General features: G+C 44.8%; 1 protein-coding gene across 6 annotated transcripts in view; it reads right to left on the bottom strand.

Moving 5' to 3' along the window:
• Plekhd1 (pleckstrin homology and coiled-coil domain containing D1) overlaps positions 1 to 18,143 on the bottom strand; it is a 39,630-nt gene that overhangs the window by 10,109 nt on the left and 11,378 nt on the right. For all 6 annotated transcript variants that reach the window (XR_001182653.3, XR_204856.4, XR_204857.4 and 3 more), the window contains 5 exons: positions 16,088 to 16,181; positions 15,685 to 15,774; positions 15,429 to 15,505; positions 14,600 to 14,691; positions 13,729 to 13,781 (listed from right to left, as the gene is read on the bottom strand). Coding sequence is in view for 2 of the 6 variants with exons in the window: in XM_004837320.4 (XP_004837377.2) it covers positions 13,729 to 13,781; positions 14,600 to 14,691; positions 15,429 to 15,505; positions 15,685 to 15,774; positions 16,088 to 16,181 (406 nt within the window). In the remaining 4 variants the exon portion in view is untranslated. The remainder of the gene's footprint in view (positions 1 to 13,728; positions 13,782 to 14,599; positions 14,692 to 15,428; positions 15,506 to 15,684; positions 15,775 to 16,087; positions 16,182 to 18,143) is intronic.

The raw sequence follows: 18,143 nt of genomic DNA, 5'->3' as shown, positions 1-18,143 counted from the left end.
GGTCCCTAGCCTGAAGACATAGATCACAAGCCCCAGCTGACCCATGTAGATGACTGAGAAACGCACTGTGCTATTAAAAGCCTCTGAGAGTCTGCAGTTGTAGCCTGTCTATTTATGACAGGCTACACACAATCATAGTATAAATAACATTAAAATTGTATTCTTATAGACTCCCCCTTTCAAAGAAAAAAAAGTTCAGAGCTTCAGAAAAGTTTGACCCAGTGCCCCATTTCAATATATGCTCAGGAGCTGATACACGAAGTTACTAATGATGAAAACCCTCTCTGGCCTCAGGTTCAATAGATCTGACTGATTCCCCTCTGAGGGCCTCTGCCTGCTATGCAAGATCTGTGTAGGGACCTGGGCAAATTATAAGCTGTGAACATCCCTGAGCTAAAATGTCTCAAAGGCACCTGGCTCTTACAGGTCCCAAAGTTGCTGCTGCTTCAGAATGACCACTAGTACCCAGTGGGAGGACCTCAGCTTACATCCTCACAACCTCCCTCCCTGAAAGCCTCTTTACCACTCCAACTTGCCAACATTTTCCTTTGCTCACTCTTACACAAGGATACCCTTTTGTGGTTGAAAATGGGTTGAGTAAATGATTGAAACCCCATTCCTTCCCTCCCTAGCATGCAAGGACCTCATGATGCCAGCAGGTGCCAGTTATGCCTCCAAGAACCAGAAGGGGAAACTAAAATCTAAAAAGAATATGATGAAGCAATCATTTTCTTTTTTCCTCCCTCCTTTTGTGATCTCAGGCAATGTGATGCCTTTTCTACCTGAGAGACACTAACTACCTGAGCCCAAATAGTGTTTATTGTGGGGTGAAAGGGCCAGATGAATGGGTGCCCATGAATTGGAGCCCTTCAGAGTTAAGGCAAACTGTCTGTCTATCTATCTATCTATCTATCTATCAATCATCTACCTATTTTTGTAGCACTGTGGAATAAACCCAGGGCCTTGCACTGGGCTACATTACTAGCCCTTCAATTTTTATTTTGAAATAGGGTCTTCCTAAGTTGTCCAGGTTGGGCTCAAACTTGCAAGCTTCCTGTCCCAACCTCCTGAATAGCTGGGATTACTGGCATGCGCTACTGCACCCAGCTTCAAAGCTACTTTAAAGGAAATTCAGTCTTCATCAGATGCTTGAATCCCTTGCTTGGTTTTCCTGCCATGAGATGGTCCAAGTTCTGCTTGAGTGACACATGACAGGAAAAGCTCCCATTTCTTAAGATAGCCCATTTTGCCCTTGAACAACTTGATTAAAAAGTTCTGTTCCTTGCAAGCTCAACCCCCTACCAGGCTCAGTGCTGTGATTCTCTGAAAGTCACAGACATAAAAGCACTGATGAATGATAGATCCTTTTGAAATCTTTATGAGGTCCCAATGAGAGGGTTACACATCATTTATGCAGCAAAACTTCCTTCCAAAGCCCTTATGCATCTCTGTCCTTTGCCCAAACTTTCTTTTCCTTCAGCAGCTGCCTCACCCCTGGCCTTTCTTTCCTTTTGAGCCACACCCTCCTCTGGAGCCTCTCTCCAGGCCAGTGGGCAGCCCTTAGCCAAACTGGAAATTAGCAAAACCAAGGACAGTGGCCAACACCTGGTCCCCCCAGATTGCTCACAGACACCAAGGGAGGAGGGCAGTCTGTTTCGTCTACTGCTTTCACCTGAGCCCAAATCTGCCTCCCCTCAACTTTTCAATGGGTCCAACTCACCCCCCTTTCCCCCGCATGGGGCCATGGAACAAGACTTCTGTCCCTTCAAGTATTTAAAAGAGCAATTCTGTTCCTAAGCTTCCTGTCCTCCAAGCCAAACAATTCTTGTTTGCCATGCTTCACTAGACATGATTCTAGTCCTCAGTAAAACTATTATACTCTTAAAAAGAATGCAGTGGCATAAGGCTCCTGATTAGGAAGACAATACAGTAAAGACTCTTCGCAAGTAATTTACAGGCTCAATGTTATTCCAGTAAAAAAACTGGTGAGTATTTTTCTTATAATTCTAGTCATTTATGCCACACATCTTTACAGAGTGCTTAGTGTTCTGAGCACCTGCCAGGTGATGCACTAAGGATCTGAAGACACACTCATGGAGCTTAGAGGCTAGTGAAGCTATTAATAAAGTCAGATCAGGAATGAAATGTTGCTGAAATAATCAGACACATTGGAGTAGCCAAGATATATTATATATGGTACAGGGACCCAGTTCCATGTAGAACTGTCCTGAATGGGAATAGGTAGTATGTGGAGGTGGAAAGATTAGGGGAAGATCAAGTGATTCTTGAGCTGACAGTCAAAGGACAATGAATAGGAGGACAAGGAAGGAACATTCCAGGCAGCAGGAACCTTATGTGCAAAGGCCCTGTGGAAAAACAGTCCCTTGAAAGAACCAAGATAGGCTTGTATGGCTGAGTGCAGAGTGAAGGAGAACATGGTGGGAGAGAGGCTGGAAGGGCTGACAGAAGCTAGACCGTGTAGAGCCTTGGCCTATGCTGAGGATCTGGGTCTTTCTTCCTGAGCAAGAAGCAATGAAGGTTTCAAGCGGGAAGAAGGGAGATGGTGGGAAGCACGATCTGATTTCCATTTTAAACAGTGCCTATGGCTGCAGTTTGGAGGAAAGGATAAAGAGGGACCAGAAGCAGTTTCAGGAGCCCAGGTGGGAGCTCACTGAATTAGTGCAGGCAAAACCTAGCAGCAGTGGGAGCCAGACAGAGCAGGGCAGAGGGAGGACAAGTCCCCTGGTAGATTCTAGATCTGGGGGAGGCAGGAAAGGGTAGAAGGAGAGAAGACTTGTAAGTTTCTGACCTGCATAAACCAGGGGGTAGGGTGCATTCCTGGGATAGGGACCATCAGAAAACCACCAGCTGTGCCAGAGAAGATCAGGAATTCAGTCAAGGACATGTTGTGTGTGATGATTGGTTGACTGTGTCAATTTGAGAAGGTAGTTAAGAGAAACTTAACTAAATCAGCTCAGCAATTCCACACCCTAGGGTGTGGAGGACCTGCCCCTGGGTGGCTCGGAGGGGTCTGGGTGGTATAAAGGGGAAATGAGAAAGGACAGATCTGTTTCTGTTACTTCAGAGGAGCTCCAGTCTTCACCTTGGATGTCATCTCCTGCCTTCCAGTGCAGACTCCGGCTTCAGTCACAGATCCTGTGGCCTTCTGAAGTAGACTCCACAGCCTTCCCTCGAAGACCCATCAGCCTCCTGATACAGACTCGCACAGGACACTGCACTGAGCTCCAGGCCTTTGACTAAATCCTTCGGTCTCCAGTGTGCAGGCAGATCCTCTGCACTCTTCCTCATCTGACTTTGAGTGGCCATTGTAAGCCAATCTTGTAAATTCATACATATTTATAAACCTTGTATTATATCTGTTTATCTAGTAAATACTGACTGATACATTGTACTTACCATAGAAATGGCAAATGAGGTTAGTGACCTAAACTTCCTCAGGATGCAGTGCAGAGAGAAAACTGGGATGGGTATTTCCCTGAAATGAGGCAGTACTACCTCAGAGGGTTATTAGGAAGATTACAGGAACTGACCTATTCTGATTGCTTGCAACATAGTAAGTGCTAAAATGTTAACTTGTATTATAAATTCAAACTGTACCTTTGAGGAAATGGACAGCAACTCAAAAGATCAGAAAAGAGAATGCACAAACAGTTGATTTATGATGATAGTATTGCCTAATGTTTACTATGAACTTACTGTTCTACATACTTTACATGCCTCTGGCATTCAACAAACAATCACAAGACTACCAAAAGGCAAAATAGACAGTTTTAAAGGATTCAAAAAGTATCAGAACCAGAGTCAGATATGGCAAGAATGTTAGAATGACCAGACCAGAAATTAAAAACCCTGAAACAACTGTGATTAATATGCTAAGAGTAGACATGCAAAAATGGATGGGTAATGTAAGTAGAGAGATAAAAATTCTAAGAGAAAATAAAAAGAAATGCAAGCAATGGAAAATACTATGACAGAATGAAAAATTCCTGTGATGAGCTCATGAATAAACTGGATACAGTTGAGGAAAGAAGTTTGTGCTTAATAATAGAGCCTTTTAAAAGTTTTTAAAAGTAAAGAGAAAAGAGACTATGAAAAACCAGAAAAGAATACCTAAAATCTGTCAGACAGCTGCAAAAGATGTAACATATATGTAATGGGAATACTTGAAGAAGAAAGAAGCAGAAGCAATATTCGAAACAATACCCAAAATAATGTTGAAATCACAGATCCAGGAAGATGAGAGAATAAGTGGATAAATGTAAAACAAACAAAACCCTCCACTAAGTCATATTCAAATGTTAAAAAATCAAAGACAAAAATCTTTAAAGAAACCAGGTTAAAAGAACTTTTCTATATAAGAGTAAAGAGGACTAAACATAAGAATTACATTCAATATCTCCTCAGAAACCATACAAACAAGAAAAAAAGTAGAAATTAACATCCTCTCAGATGAACAAAAATAGAGAAAATTTGTTACCAGTAGACCCAACTTACAAGAAGTGTTAAAAGAAATTCTTCAGAGAGAAGCAAAGTGATATAGTTCAGAAATTCAGATCCACATTAAAAAGGAAGAACATCAGAAAATAATGACTGGAAGTAAAATAAACACTTTTACTTATTTATAATTGATCTAACAGATAATAGTAAGTTCAAAACAATAATAGCAATAATATATTCAGTTATGTATACTTGTGTATTTCTACATGTTATGTGAACATGTATTTCTACATGTTATGTGCACTTATATAAGTAAAATGAATGACAAAATAATGGGATGGGATGGAGACATTAGGAATAGCATGTTTGAAAGTGGACTTTGATTAGTTGTAAATATGTCCTCCAAACTCTAGGGCAATCACTGAAAATTTTTTATATGGTAAGAAAGGAGAAAATAGAATCACAAAATGCATAATTAAAATTTAAAAAAATGTGTGGAAGACATAGAAAGCATAACAAATAAAAAGCAATAACAAATATGGTAGATGTCATAAACTATATCAATAGTCACTTTAAATGTCGGTGACCTAAATATACCAACTAAAAGACAGAAACTTTCAGAGTGGATCAAGACAAAACCCAACTATATGTTGCCTATAAGAAACTCACTTTAAATATAAAAATACATATAAATTAAAAGTAAAAGGATGAAGAAAAATATATCATGATAACATTAACTAAAAGAAACTGGGAGTATCTATATTAATTTCAGACAGAGCAGATTTTAGAGTAAAGAAAGTTATCAAGGATTTTTTAAAAGGAGGTTAATACTTCCAAGAAGATATAACAATCTTGAATATATATGTGCCCAAGAAAAAAGCATCAAAATATAGTACATGTGGCAAAGGGAAATAGATGAATCCATTATAGTTGGCAATGTTGAGACCATCTATCAAACACTGACAGATCTAGCAAGTAGAAAATCAATAAAGACATAGTTAAGCTCAAGAGCACTATCAATCAACTGGATATAATTGACATCTCTTATGAACTGAATGTTGGTGTTCTCACATATGTTGAATTTTTGTAGTCCTAGCCTACAGTATGATAGTGTTTAAATACAGGACCTTTCGCAGATAAGTGGGGTTAGATGAAGTCATAAGGGTAGGACCTTCATGATGGAATTATGCCTTTTAAAAAGAGACACCAGAGAACTTGTTCTTGGTCTCTCCCCATGTGTGTACAAGAAGAGAGAACATGAACACATACTGAGAGGGCAGCTGCCTACACAACAACAGAAGAGGTCTCAGAATAAAACATGCTTGGGTGGCACCTTAATTTTGAACTTTCCAGTCTATGGAACCATGAGAAATAAAGTTCTGTAGTTTAAGCCACTCAGCCTATGTAAAGCACAACAAATTAAGACACCTACAGACTATGTCATGCAACCACCGCATTCTTCTCCAGCTCACATGAAGCATTCACCAAGATGAGCCACAAAACACACTGTAACAAATTTAAAACAATATAAATCACACAATGTCTGCTCTCAAGAATCACACTACAGGGCCAGAGATTTAGCCCAGTGGTTCTGCCGCCTGCCTCGCAAGTGCAAGGACCCAAGTTCGATCCCCAGTACAAAAAAAAGAGAAAAGAAAAGAATTACACTACAAATTAATAACACAAAAATAGCTGGAAAATCCACAAAATACTTAAAAATTAAACAATAGATTTCTAATTAACAAATGTCAAAAAAGAAATCTCAAGAGACATTAAAAATTTTGGGGGGGGTTTGGTTTTGGTTTTTTTGAGACAAGGTCTCACTATGTAGTTTAAGCTAGCCTTAAACCCATGGCCATTGCCCTGCCTCAGCGTCCTGAGTACTGGGATTACAGACATGTATCACCACTCATGGTTCAAAAATATTTTGAATGATATGAAAATACAACTCACCAAAATTTGCCAAGTGCAGGAAAAAAAAGTATTTAGAGGGAATTTTAAAGCAGTCAATGAATATATTGGAAAAAAAGAAAAAGATTTAAAATCAGGAATCAAAGAGTCCACCTTAGGAACCTAGAAAAAGAAATTAAATCCAAGATAAACAGAAGAAAAGAAATAAAAATTACAGCAGAAACTAATGAAATCAATAGAGAAATTTAACAAAACAAAAATCTGGTTCTCTGAGAAGACCAATAAAATGCATAAGCCTCTAGCAAGGGTAACTAAAAAAGAAAAGAGAGAAGACACAAATCATTAATATCAGAAGTAGAAGAGACAAAGAAGAAATATCAACACAGGTACCACAGACACTAAAAGAACAATAAAGGAGTATTATAAGCAACCCTATGTCCACAACTTGATAAACTACTACATGAAAAGAATCGATTTCTTAAAAGACATAATCTGTCAAAAGACACAGGAATCATACCCATGTTTACAGCAGCACAATATAAAATAGCTAGATCTTGGGAACAGCATATACGTCCATCAACACATGAATGCATGAGGGAAATGTGGCATTTTTACTACTACACTATCATAAGTAAAGATAGAATTGAGACATTCGCAGGTAAATGGATGAAACTGGAGAACATAATGTCAAGTGAAATATGTTAGAGGCTCAAATATCATATGGTTTCTCTTACATGAGAAAAAAATAGACATAGATACAAATAAAGAGCAAAGATAGCAGCAAGACATGCAGTAAGGAAAAGTCCAAGTACTTCCCAAAGTCACATATTTCATTGTTTAAAAAAAATTTCAATATATATGCTAATTCATTTCATTTATACTGAAAGTTTATCTTAGTTCATTGAAAAAAAAGTTTGTGTTATTATCTACTTCTTTTTTGTTTTTTGTTTTTTTTGGTACCAAGAATCAAATTAGGATCCTCGCGCATGCAAAGCAGGCAGCGGAACCACTGAGCTAAATCCCTGGCCCTTTCTGTTTCTTTTTTATAAGAATCTTTTTGGTTTATGTCTTGTGCTTAGTAACTACTTTGAAGATAATGATACACAGTGTAATAACTATTGCTATTCTTTTATTATCTGGTTATTCAAATATGTTTTATTTTTTCATTAAAGAAAAAGAAAGAAGATGCAAGAAACACACAATCTGAATAAGCCTATATCTACTGAAGAAATTATGTCAGTAATTTAAAACCTTTCAAAACAGAAAATATCAGGCCCAGATGGGTTCTCTGTGAATTCAACAAAACATTTAAGGAAGAAATTATACCGATTCTCCATAATATCTTCCAGAAGATAGATGCCTAAGGAACACTTCCTAACTCATTTGATAAGGCTAGCATTACTGTAGTACCAAAACTCAATAAAGACATTATAGAAAATGGAGACTACAGACCTGTACCATTCAACACAGACGCAAAATTCAACAATAAATTATCAGCAAATTAAATCCTACAATATATTGGGCTGGGGATTTAGCTCAGTGGTTCTGCCGCCTGCCTCATAAGCACAAGGTCCCGAGTTCATTCCCCGGTACCAAAAAAAAAAAAAATCCTACAATATATAAAAATAATTATTCATCATGACCAAATGCAATTTTACCAGTATGCAAGAGTCGTTCGGTATTCAAAAATCAATTAATGTAATCTATCACAGGAACAAGGCAAAGAATAAAAAAACACAAGAGCATATCAACATAGGCAGAAAAAGCATTTGACAATATCCCACATGTATTGGTGATTAAAATACTCAATAAACTAGGAATAGAAGGGACTGGCTCAACATGTACAAAACCTGCAGCCAAGCCAGGTGTGGTGGCACTGCCTGTGATCCCAGCAGTTGGGAGGCTGAGGCAGAAGGACTGCTGTGAGTTCGAGGCCAGCCTGGACCACATAATGAGTTGAAGGGCAGCCTGAACTACATAGCAAGACCCTGTCTCAAAAAAACACAACAGGACAAACCCTACAGCTGACACCATGCTTAATGGTGTAAAACTAGAAGCATTCCCTCCAACCAGTAACAAAGCAAGGCTGTTCCCTCTCACTAGTGCTTTTCAACATTGTAGTGGAAGTCCTAGGTAATGTGGTAAGAAAAGAGTAGGAAATAAATGGTACACAGATTGGGGACAGGAAAATAATATTGTCTTTGTCACAGATGACATGATCATCTATGCAGGAAATCCAAGAAAATTGACACAAAAATTCCTGTAGCTCATAAACAATTGTAGCAAGGGGCCGGGGGTTTAGCTCAGTGGTTCTGCTGCCTGCCTCCAAAGTGCAAGGTCCTGAGTTCAATCCCTGGTACCCAAAAACAACTGTAGCAAGGTTACAAGGTTAATGTTCAAACGTCAATTGTTTTCCTGTATACCAGCAACAGACAAATGGAATTTGAAATTACAAACACATTACTGTCTATATTAGTATCCCTTAAAAAGTACTTAGATTTGAGCCAGGGATTTAGCTCAGTGGTTCTGCCTCCTGCCTTACAAGCGCAAGGTCCCAACTACACAACTAATGAAAGATATAAATAAATAAATAAATAAATAAATAAATAAATGGAGAGCTACTCCATGTTCATGGATAGGAAGACTCAGTATTGTCAAATGGCATTTCTTCCCAACTTGATCATTATATTCAATACAATAACAGTGAAAATAGCCACATTATTTTATGGCTATTGACAAACTGATCCTAAATTTTAAATGGAAGGAAGGAGGAAGGGAGAGAGGGAGGGAGAGAGGGAAGGAAGGAAGGAGGGAAGGAGGGAAAGGAAGAAAGAAAGAAAGAAAGAAAGAAAGAAAGAGAAAGGAGACCCTAGACACAAACCTTACACCTTTCACAAAAAAATAAATTCAAAATGAACCATAAACCCAAGTATAAAACACAAAACTATAATCTGGGTGACCGGAATGCTGACTCTTTAGATTCAACACCATAAAATAACTGACAAGCTGGAGTTCACTAAAATTTTTTAACTTTTCCTCTGCAAAAGACAATGTCAAGAAGTGGAATTGCTGAGTCACATGGAAAAAGTACAGGAGTTTTTAAGAAGCTGCCAAACCGTCCTCCAAAGTGGCTGTTGAATTGTGCAAAGATAAACCACAGAATGGGAGGGAATACTTGCACATGTTTCTGATAAAAGACTGTTAGCCAAAACATAAAAACTCTTAGAAATCAAAGAAAATGAACAACTCAGTCTTAAAATGTGCAAAAGACCATAAGAGACACCCAGTGAAAGATCTACAAATGGCAAATGAACATGTGAAAAATCTCAAACATCATGTTATTAGGTAATCACAAACTCAAACAACAGTGAAACGCCACTACACACCTACTAAAATAGCCAAAATCCAAAACATCGACAACATCAAATGCTAGCAAAAATGCGGAGAGCAAGAACAAGAGTTGTTCATTCATTGCTGATGGGAATGCAAAATGGCCCAGCTCCTTTGGAAGAGCTTGTCAGCTTCTCACAAAACTAACATAATTTTCCTCTATAATCCAGGAACTGTTCTTCAGGTTACTTATTCAAATGAACTGAAATGAACATCCACTAAAAAAAAAACTATATACTTATGTTTACAGTAGTTTCCTTTTTTTGGTACCAAGGATTGAACTTGGGTCCTTGAGCTTGCGCAGCAGGTGGCGAAACCACTGAGCTAAATCTCCGGCCCCTACAGTAGTTTTCTTTATAACTGCCAAAACTTAGAAGCAACCAAGATGTCCTTCAATGGGGAGAAGAGATAAACAAAATGCAATACACTCTGACAACAGAGTATTATTTGGTGCTAAAAATGAGTTACCAAGGTACAAAAAGACATGAAGGAAGCTTAAATGAATAGTGCTAAGTAAAAGAAGCCAATATGAAAAAGCTAAACATGTATGATTCCAATGGCTGTATATGACATTCTGGAAAAGAAAACTTGGGAGACAGCACAAAGATCCAAGATTGCCAGGGGTGAGTGGGGAAGAAGAGGTGAATATGTGCAGCATGGAGGGTTTTTAGGACAGTGAGACATCTTTCCTGTATGATACTACAGTGATGGGCACATGACATCATACAGTGGTCAAAATCCATTGAATATACACAGAGAGTGAGCCCCAAGGCAAGCTCTGAACTTTGGGTGAGAGTGAAGGCACAAGTTCAACTGTGACAAAAGAGGTGTGGGATGAAGCTGGTTGGCAGGTGGGGGCAGCAGACGGTCTATGGGAACTCTGTACCCTTCCATCAGTTTTAATGAAAAGGGGGGGGAGGGAGGGAAGAAGGGAGGCAGGGAGGGAGGGAGGGAAAGAGAGAGAGAACTTTCCTTTCTCCTTGTTCACTTCTGTACTTTTCATTTCACCTGTAAGACTCTTAAGAGAAGCTGATGTCCAGGAATAGCCCGGGAGGCTGATTAGAGAGGAAACTTCATTTTAGAAACCTGAAGGGGCAAAAGTTTCTGCTCCTGTAGGCCAAGATGGTATGAGTGCAGTAACTCCACTGCAGCCTGAGTCTTGGCTAAGACCTGACGCCACGGAAGCCTTTCTCCACCTCATCGTGCCTGTTCTACTGACCTTTAGATCCTACATAAATTGCAGGAACACAAGGGTGGAAAGAAGGCACTAGAAGGCAAACTTCAACTCAGTGCAAAGAAGCACTTTCAAGTACCCTTGGAAGCAGTGAGTTACCCAGAATCAGGATCAACATTCATCAGGGAGGTTGGTAAAGAGCTTCATACTTGAAGTATGACATTCTTTCTCACTCACAATGTATTCTGACCAGGAGAATCTGATATGGCTAGCACCCTGCCAGGCTGGTCCTGGGCATGTCTGATTTCCCATGTATGTGCCCACATGCAAGGCTGGGCTCTCATACTTCAGCCAGAAAAGGAAAGGAAGGCAGGCACCCTCCTCCAGTGTGTGGGAGGCAGGGGATAGGAGATGAGGCTGAGAGACTCACATACCCGCAGGGGACTTGCACCCAAGGAAGAGCATGGTCCTTCAGTCCTAGGCAGAGAGGCCCGGGATGGCTCTCCCTGTACTCTTCTCCTCAGGCCCCCAGAGTCCCAGACCCTTTCTGGCACATGGAGGGCATTAGGTTGTACTCCCAAGTGCACAATGCATGGCCCTCTCCACTACAAGAAGCCCTTCCCTGCATTCCATCCTGGTTGTAGCAATGAGTGCTCTCACCTACATTTCTCAGATGGAGAAACTGAAGCTTAGAGGCATCAACTGACAAGCCCAAGATCAGTCAGTCAGTTATAAAGTTGAAACTCTAATTCAGGCCTCATGGTGCCACCCCATGAGTCTTCCTTTAGGCCAGCCTGCCTGACAGACCTCACAAACCATCAGGAGAATCTTTATCACTAGGCCATTGTACCAAATGCCTGTGCAATGTGAAGCACACCTGGCAGTCTCTGCCCTGGAGTGGAGATGGGGAAGAGACAGGGAGACAGACCCATGGAATGGATGGCAAGTGAAGAAAGGAAAACTGATAGAATGACTCCTTGGTCAGGACAGGAAAAGATGCTGATCTATAGCACGTGGTGGACAAGGACTGCAGACCTGGGCACAGTTCTCTCTCTCCTGCTGGCCCAGAGCACCTGCCACTGCAGGTGCCAGCTGGGCCTGAGATTTACTCTAATTTTGCACCAAAAAAGACAGTTCATAGCTGACAGCCTCCCTCCAATGAGCGGTGGCATTAAGCAAGGCCTGTGTGCAATGGGTCTCTGCTGTCCTAATTTCCTGGCTAAAGACCTAGATAGAGTATCTAAATTTTCCTCCGGCCGAGTGTGCCCCAGATTTAGCCTCTCTGACGGATAAGTCTCCCTGCTGGTGGCTGTGTCCATCACCCCATCCCAGCCCAGCTTCTCCAATCGCCTGTCTTTAAGTTGCTGGTGACACACCAAAGTCCCACTCAAAACAGGACTGCGTGGCAAAAATGCCCAGACTCTAAGTGGGGACCCAGATGAGAGTCTGTGGACATGGAGACCCAGGCCCTGGGGAACAGAGAGACCCAGGAGGACAGTCCTCAAATCCAGGCTTCCAAATACACAGCCTCAACCTTTTTAATTATTTGTAATCAACAAATGACTTGAAATCCAGCCGGAAGAATAAATGGGCCAGAATAACTGATAAAATTTTAGAGAAAGAAAAATAAAAGTGGATTGTCTTACTGGATTAGAATCACAGGTCATTCCACATCCCAGGCAGGTGCTGCGCAGGCCGTGGGAAGGTTTGGGGTGCAAAGGGCACATGCGTTCCCTGACTGCGGAGGCCAGTGAGGGATGGTGAGGAAGTGCGGGGCTCCTGAGAGCAGGCACTGAACCTGTCTAGGCTGCTAGTCCCCGCCCTGCGGCTTACAGGCAAGAGGAAAAGGAAAAGGAAAAGTGACGAGGCAGAGAAGTGGACTCCATCAGGGCCTCCCGCCGTGGGCTTCTCCACACAGCCACTCTGTAGCTTTGGGTCTCAGACAGTTCATGTGCAGGATGTGTTGTTAATTAATAACAACATGCACTCATAAACACAGATGTTCATTATGCATGTACTAGGTGCCGAAAACTGAACACTTTATCGGTAACATTTTCCTTAATCCTCAAAACATCCCTAAGAAGATGGGTTCTATCGTTCTCCTCCTCTTCCAGATGAGAGTACTGACATTCATCAGGTTAATAACTTGCCTGAGGTGGAACAACTACAAGTGGTGAAAGTCAAATACAGATAGCTGGCTCCAATTCCACACTCCTACCCTACCCTGCCCTTCAGGTGGGAGTGGCTCCCCAGACCAGGCAAGGTCCACCCGGCCTGGAGATCTGACATGACATGAACTTTAGTGGGACCAATGAGCGTCTCCTTCACCCCACATGCTGCTTCAAGCCAATCATGAGCCTGCTCAGGAACTGTGTTGTCAACAGAGAAGGAAGGAACCCCAAGATCATCAAACTCCACCACCCTAATAGGCCCAGACCCCCATCTCTGGTTAACAGAGGCCATCCTAGTCTCCTGTGAGTATCAGTGACAAGCAGCTTACAAAATGCTTGGATAGCTTTTTCTTTGGATGGTGGTCCCTGACCCTTGTCTACTTTCCTTCTGAGTTGGCAAGGAAAAATACACCTCCATCCCAGAAGCTACAGCCAGTGGCAAGCATTGTCATCTCCCTTGGCCTTGCTGCACCACCCCATCTGACTTCCCAGCACATCCCCTGGGGGCCCAGGCCCCTGCATCCCACCGTGACACTCTGCTAGAAATACAAGCCAGCATGCTGTGGGCTGCTGAGGGCCAGGGCGGGAAGCGTGCCAGGTCTCAACATCTTCCAGTGCACCTACCTCTCTCTGCTCCCTCTGAAGGCACAGTTCTTCGGTCTCTTCCATCAGTTTGTCTGCCAAAGCAAGCACACATTCACAAAAGGTTCCCTCAGATCTGAGGTCCTGAGTGGACTCAGCCTCTCCCCACAAAGAGCCTAGAACCCCTGCTAGCCAGGGGCTGGGCCAAGCTCTGATGAGGGAAGCTACCTCCATGGCCTAAGCTGCTTCCTCCTTTCTGGCTGTCATCCCTGCTTTGTGCTTTCACAGGACCAGGACAGGACCTCATCCTTGAGTCTTTGCAGCCCCAAGGGCTGCCGTAGCCCTAGTCCTCACGCCCTGCACTAGTGTCTGGCTAGAGGGAGCGCAGAGCCCTGAGGTGAGGAAGGAGGTGTGCGCAGCAGGCAGAGGGGAACCAGTGCAGGGTTGCAAGTTTCAGTGGATAGAAGAGGACAGGGACATGCAACGAGCAAGGTCCCAGCTTCACCAGCTTCTCTTCCAAGTACAGGACCTGGGTAGGAGGACAAGGTCAGCTCCAGTTATGGATCTCTCACTACAAGCCCACCACGAGCACCCATAGGCATGTTTTCTTTGACTTCCACTCTGCCTCTAAAAGCTAAAGACTATTTTTATCTCCACTTTAAGGAGGAGGAAATCAATGTTAGAGTGGCTGAGTTCCCTAAAGACACACATAGCTGACCGGTAAGTGACAAGGTTGGGTTCAGAGTCCGGGCTCCTGGGCACCACAGTCTCTTGCCTACAGCCACATTGACCAAAAGAACATTTAAGGCTCAATGAAGCCTTCCAGTCACTCCTTACGTGGAGCCTGTTGAGCCCCACCTGAGACACCCCTCCCAAGCTCCCCTTAGGAACCCTCAGATCCCCTGCAGCCAACCTAAATACTCCTGCTTTTCTTTAGCCAACTGCAGCCCCTGGGCCTCCAGGCTTTTGATCATAGCTTCTCCCAGCTGGGCATTCTTCCAGGTCCTGGTGAGGGAGGGCAGATGGGACAGAGGAGAGAAGAAGAAGAAACAAAAACGTCAATTCGGAAAGGTGGAGGAGAAAGAGAATTCGCATGCTTTGTACTCGCCCATCCTCTCTCCAGAATCTCAGCTTGTGCTCACTGTCGCTGTGGCACCCAGGGCTCTGGGCACTACACCAACATCGATCAGTTACAGTGCTGGGAGCCTGACCTGGGCTGCAAAGAGGGGCACTAGGGACTGGGCGGAGAGTGCTTTCAGAACAGGAAAGAGATTACTTTCCAGGTGGCTTCTATGCCACTGCATGGTCACCACTGAGCACAGGCACAAGGTGAGACTCAGTGTTATTTTTTGGACCTAGGATAGGCATTTGTGTGCAAATAGACTGTGTTGTCTGAGGACCACTGTGTTCTGGACCCAGATTTACAAAGCACTAGCTCTGGCCCTCCCTAGGATTAATTACAGGCCTGGGCAGTGAAATGGTTTCAAGGAGGTGCCAAATACAACCAGTGACACTGAATCACTCCCAAGACTTGGAGATACATGATGTTCATCTCTACCACCTGTGACTAAAGACCCTTCCCAGGCTCAATCAGGGAACCTGCACAGGTGCTCTGAAATCTGGCCTGTTTCCTCTCTCCATCCTGGCCAGCTCCCGAAGCCCCATCTCAGTGCCCACCAGGATCCCAGATGACGGGCAGGGCATTCAGGACCCACAGGCAGCCCTCCAGGCTGAGCACTTACACCTTCCCAGACTCCTGCAGCATTTCCAGCCACTGTGTCTGCTCAAACTCGGACTCGGCGGCCAGCAGGACATTGCCCTGGTGGGAAGAGGAACCCACGGGCATGCCTGAGAGGCGGCTACGCTGGAGAGTAGGCCACTCTGCTCTCCAGCCACCCCAGGCACTGACCACACCAGCGTGCTTCAGGGCTGTTCGGGGGAGGCAGGAAGAAGCTGGGGTGCCCCCACTGAACCCAGGCTGAGGGATGCTTCACTCACATGGAAGTCCTGGTGTGAGATCTTCATGGCATAGGGCATGCTGGGCTCTTCCTTGGCCTCCACCAGGCAGCCCCCCAAAGGGATGACACCCTGAGGAGGAACCAGAGCAGCCCCACCCCACCAGCTCTGGTCACTCAGGGACCTCTGATAAAGAAAGCCAAAGGACCCAGTTGGACCAGACCCTGGGGCCACAAGACAGCGGCCAGAACTGACTCCCAGGAGGAAAAGGAAGGGCTGGGGAAGGCTTAGGGGCATATGAGGGGCTGGGGGTCTTGCGCTTTGTGAAAATTTGCTCTCAAAACTCCCTACTAGACCGCAGCAAGACAACAGAACCTTGTCTCCTATCATCCCCTGGTATCCCCATGAGCCCTCCTTCACTGTGGCCCTGGAAGGGCTGTCTCACCTTAGGATGTATATTGAAGTATTTGTTGGTTTCAAAGCTCTTTTTTTCGCTCTCAGAGTAGTAAAGGAGAAAGCTCTCCTTGATGATGAAAAACCTGCAGTGGGTGGTTGGGAGGGAGGACAAGCAGGACAGCATGAGGTCTCTCTAGACAACAGGAACGCCCCTGGGGGCCCCTGGGGACACCGGCTCAGGTTCCATATCTGCACGAAGCCTCAGCTGCCCACTTGGCCTCTCCTGCTCTCCTGGAGACGGGCTGGCCCTCGCATCAGGGTGGCCCCAGGCTGGCTGCCTCCACCCCCCTGAACTGCCACCCTTGGCACAGCAGGGCACTTTGGCCCCTTGGGGTCTTATCCTGGTGGGGTGGAAGGAGGGGAAGAAGATACACCATCCCAAGGTGGGCCTTTTGGTGTCATCTCAAGAGTTGGCAGCCGGGTGGACTTGGGCACCAGGCAGCCAAGGCCAGGTGTACAGGCCTTGAGCCCCCACAGGGTGGTGACACCTACATTCCCTTCTGTTTCAGATGCTCCATGGCCTCCTCCTGGGCCTCAGGCCTAACTTAGGAGCCCTAGGTCCTTGATCCTTCCTGTCTGTTGGGGAGATGAATCCTTGATAGCAACACATGGAGCACTTGGCCAACCTGGGGACTCTTCCAGAACTAATGACCAAAGCTGACTATGATTAAGACACCAAGTGCCAACTAGGGGAAGAGCCAGTTGGGCCTCAAAGCCCCTGAGGTTCAGAGACACTAGACTGACTGGCTGTTTCCTCCAGGGCCACTTTGTAGTGATGGGAACTGAATAGGATGTGCCGAAGAGTCAGCTGTGGGGTGTGTGTGTGTGTGTGTGTGTGTGTGTGTAAGTGTGCATGTGTGTGTGCTGCACATGCTTCAGGAGATTTCAGAGCAGCAGGATGCTGGAGGCCACAGTGGGGACTCACAACAGCAGCAGTGTGAATCTCTCGCCAGGTCTGTGTTCAGGAACATGGTATTCATGGCATGGTACTGCCCAGGGCTGGAGTATTTAAACTACGAGAATCAAATACTAGAGAACTGCCCTGCCCCTTCCCCAAGAGCCTGTTGTTAAAGAACTCCACCAGCTGGAAATGCCTTCTTGGGAGAGGCTTGAAAAACTGCTCATGGAACTCAAGTTCTCCAGCAGTCAGAGAATCTCTGAAGGTCTATTAGCCACGAGATCTTTCCCAAGGCCACAGCTGGGGTGGTCAGGCCTGGGACTGGGGACAGCTGCCATCTTCCTCTGCTGAGCCAAGTAACACTTGGCTTTGCACTTTATAAGACTTAAACCAACCTCCACCCCTTTTTGAGACAGGGTTGCACTATGTTACGTAGGGTGGTCTCGAACTCATGGACTGAAGCAACCCACCCAGCCCAGCCACATAACGAATGCAGTGCTGTGGACACTGCTCAGCCCAGCTCTTCCCCCGGGCCTTTCTGCCTGCTGTGGGAGAGAGCACAGGAACACCACCCACAGAGCTCCCGTGGCATTCTGGCCCTCCAGGGGCCAACCCTGCCCACCTCTCAGCTTTCCTGCCGCTCGTGAGGTCGCTGCCTCCTTTGCTGGTCCCAGGACCTCTCAAAGGGAGACCGTGCTGCCCAGCCTGGAACCTGCCACCCCTCTTCACCCGGCTGAGCCTCCTCTGACTGAGGATCAGCCCAGCCTGCACTGACATCCGTGCCCTGCTGCACTCGGCCACCAAGCTGGGCACTTGGCATGTGGCGCCCACTGCCACACCCCCATGCTCCTCTTGTCTGGAGAGGGCCCCTGGGCTCCTGGAGGGTGGGGCTGTGCCACTTGAGTTCCATGGACAAGGTATTTAGTCATTTTCCAGCTTGGGTTGGGGCACTTGGGCAAGAGAGCGCAGCTCTCTGGGCCTTGGTCTCTTTGACTATGGAATGGTTGTGACCACACCTACCTTATGTGGCTACTGTGAGGGCCAGATAAGATTAGCAGAGGACCCAGGACAGGGCTGAAGGACGCATGGTCTGACATGTATCTCCGCATGAAAGGTGAGACCAGCAGTGCAGAGCTGCTTCCACCTC

This window comes from Heterocephalus glaber, unplaced genomic scaffold, assembly GCF_053883595.1.
Source record: "Heterocephalus glaber isolate CG9 unplaced genomic scaffold, H.glaber_assembly_v1.0 deba00001608, whole genome shotgun sequence".
Lineage (NCBI taxonomy): Eukaryota > Metazoa > Chordata > Mammalia > Rodentia > Bathyergidae > Heterocephalus > Heterocephalus glaber.
This window is presented reverse-complemented; position numbering and strand designations above follow the sequence as displayed.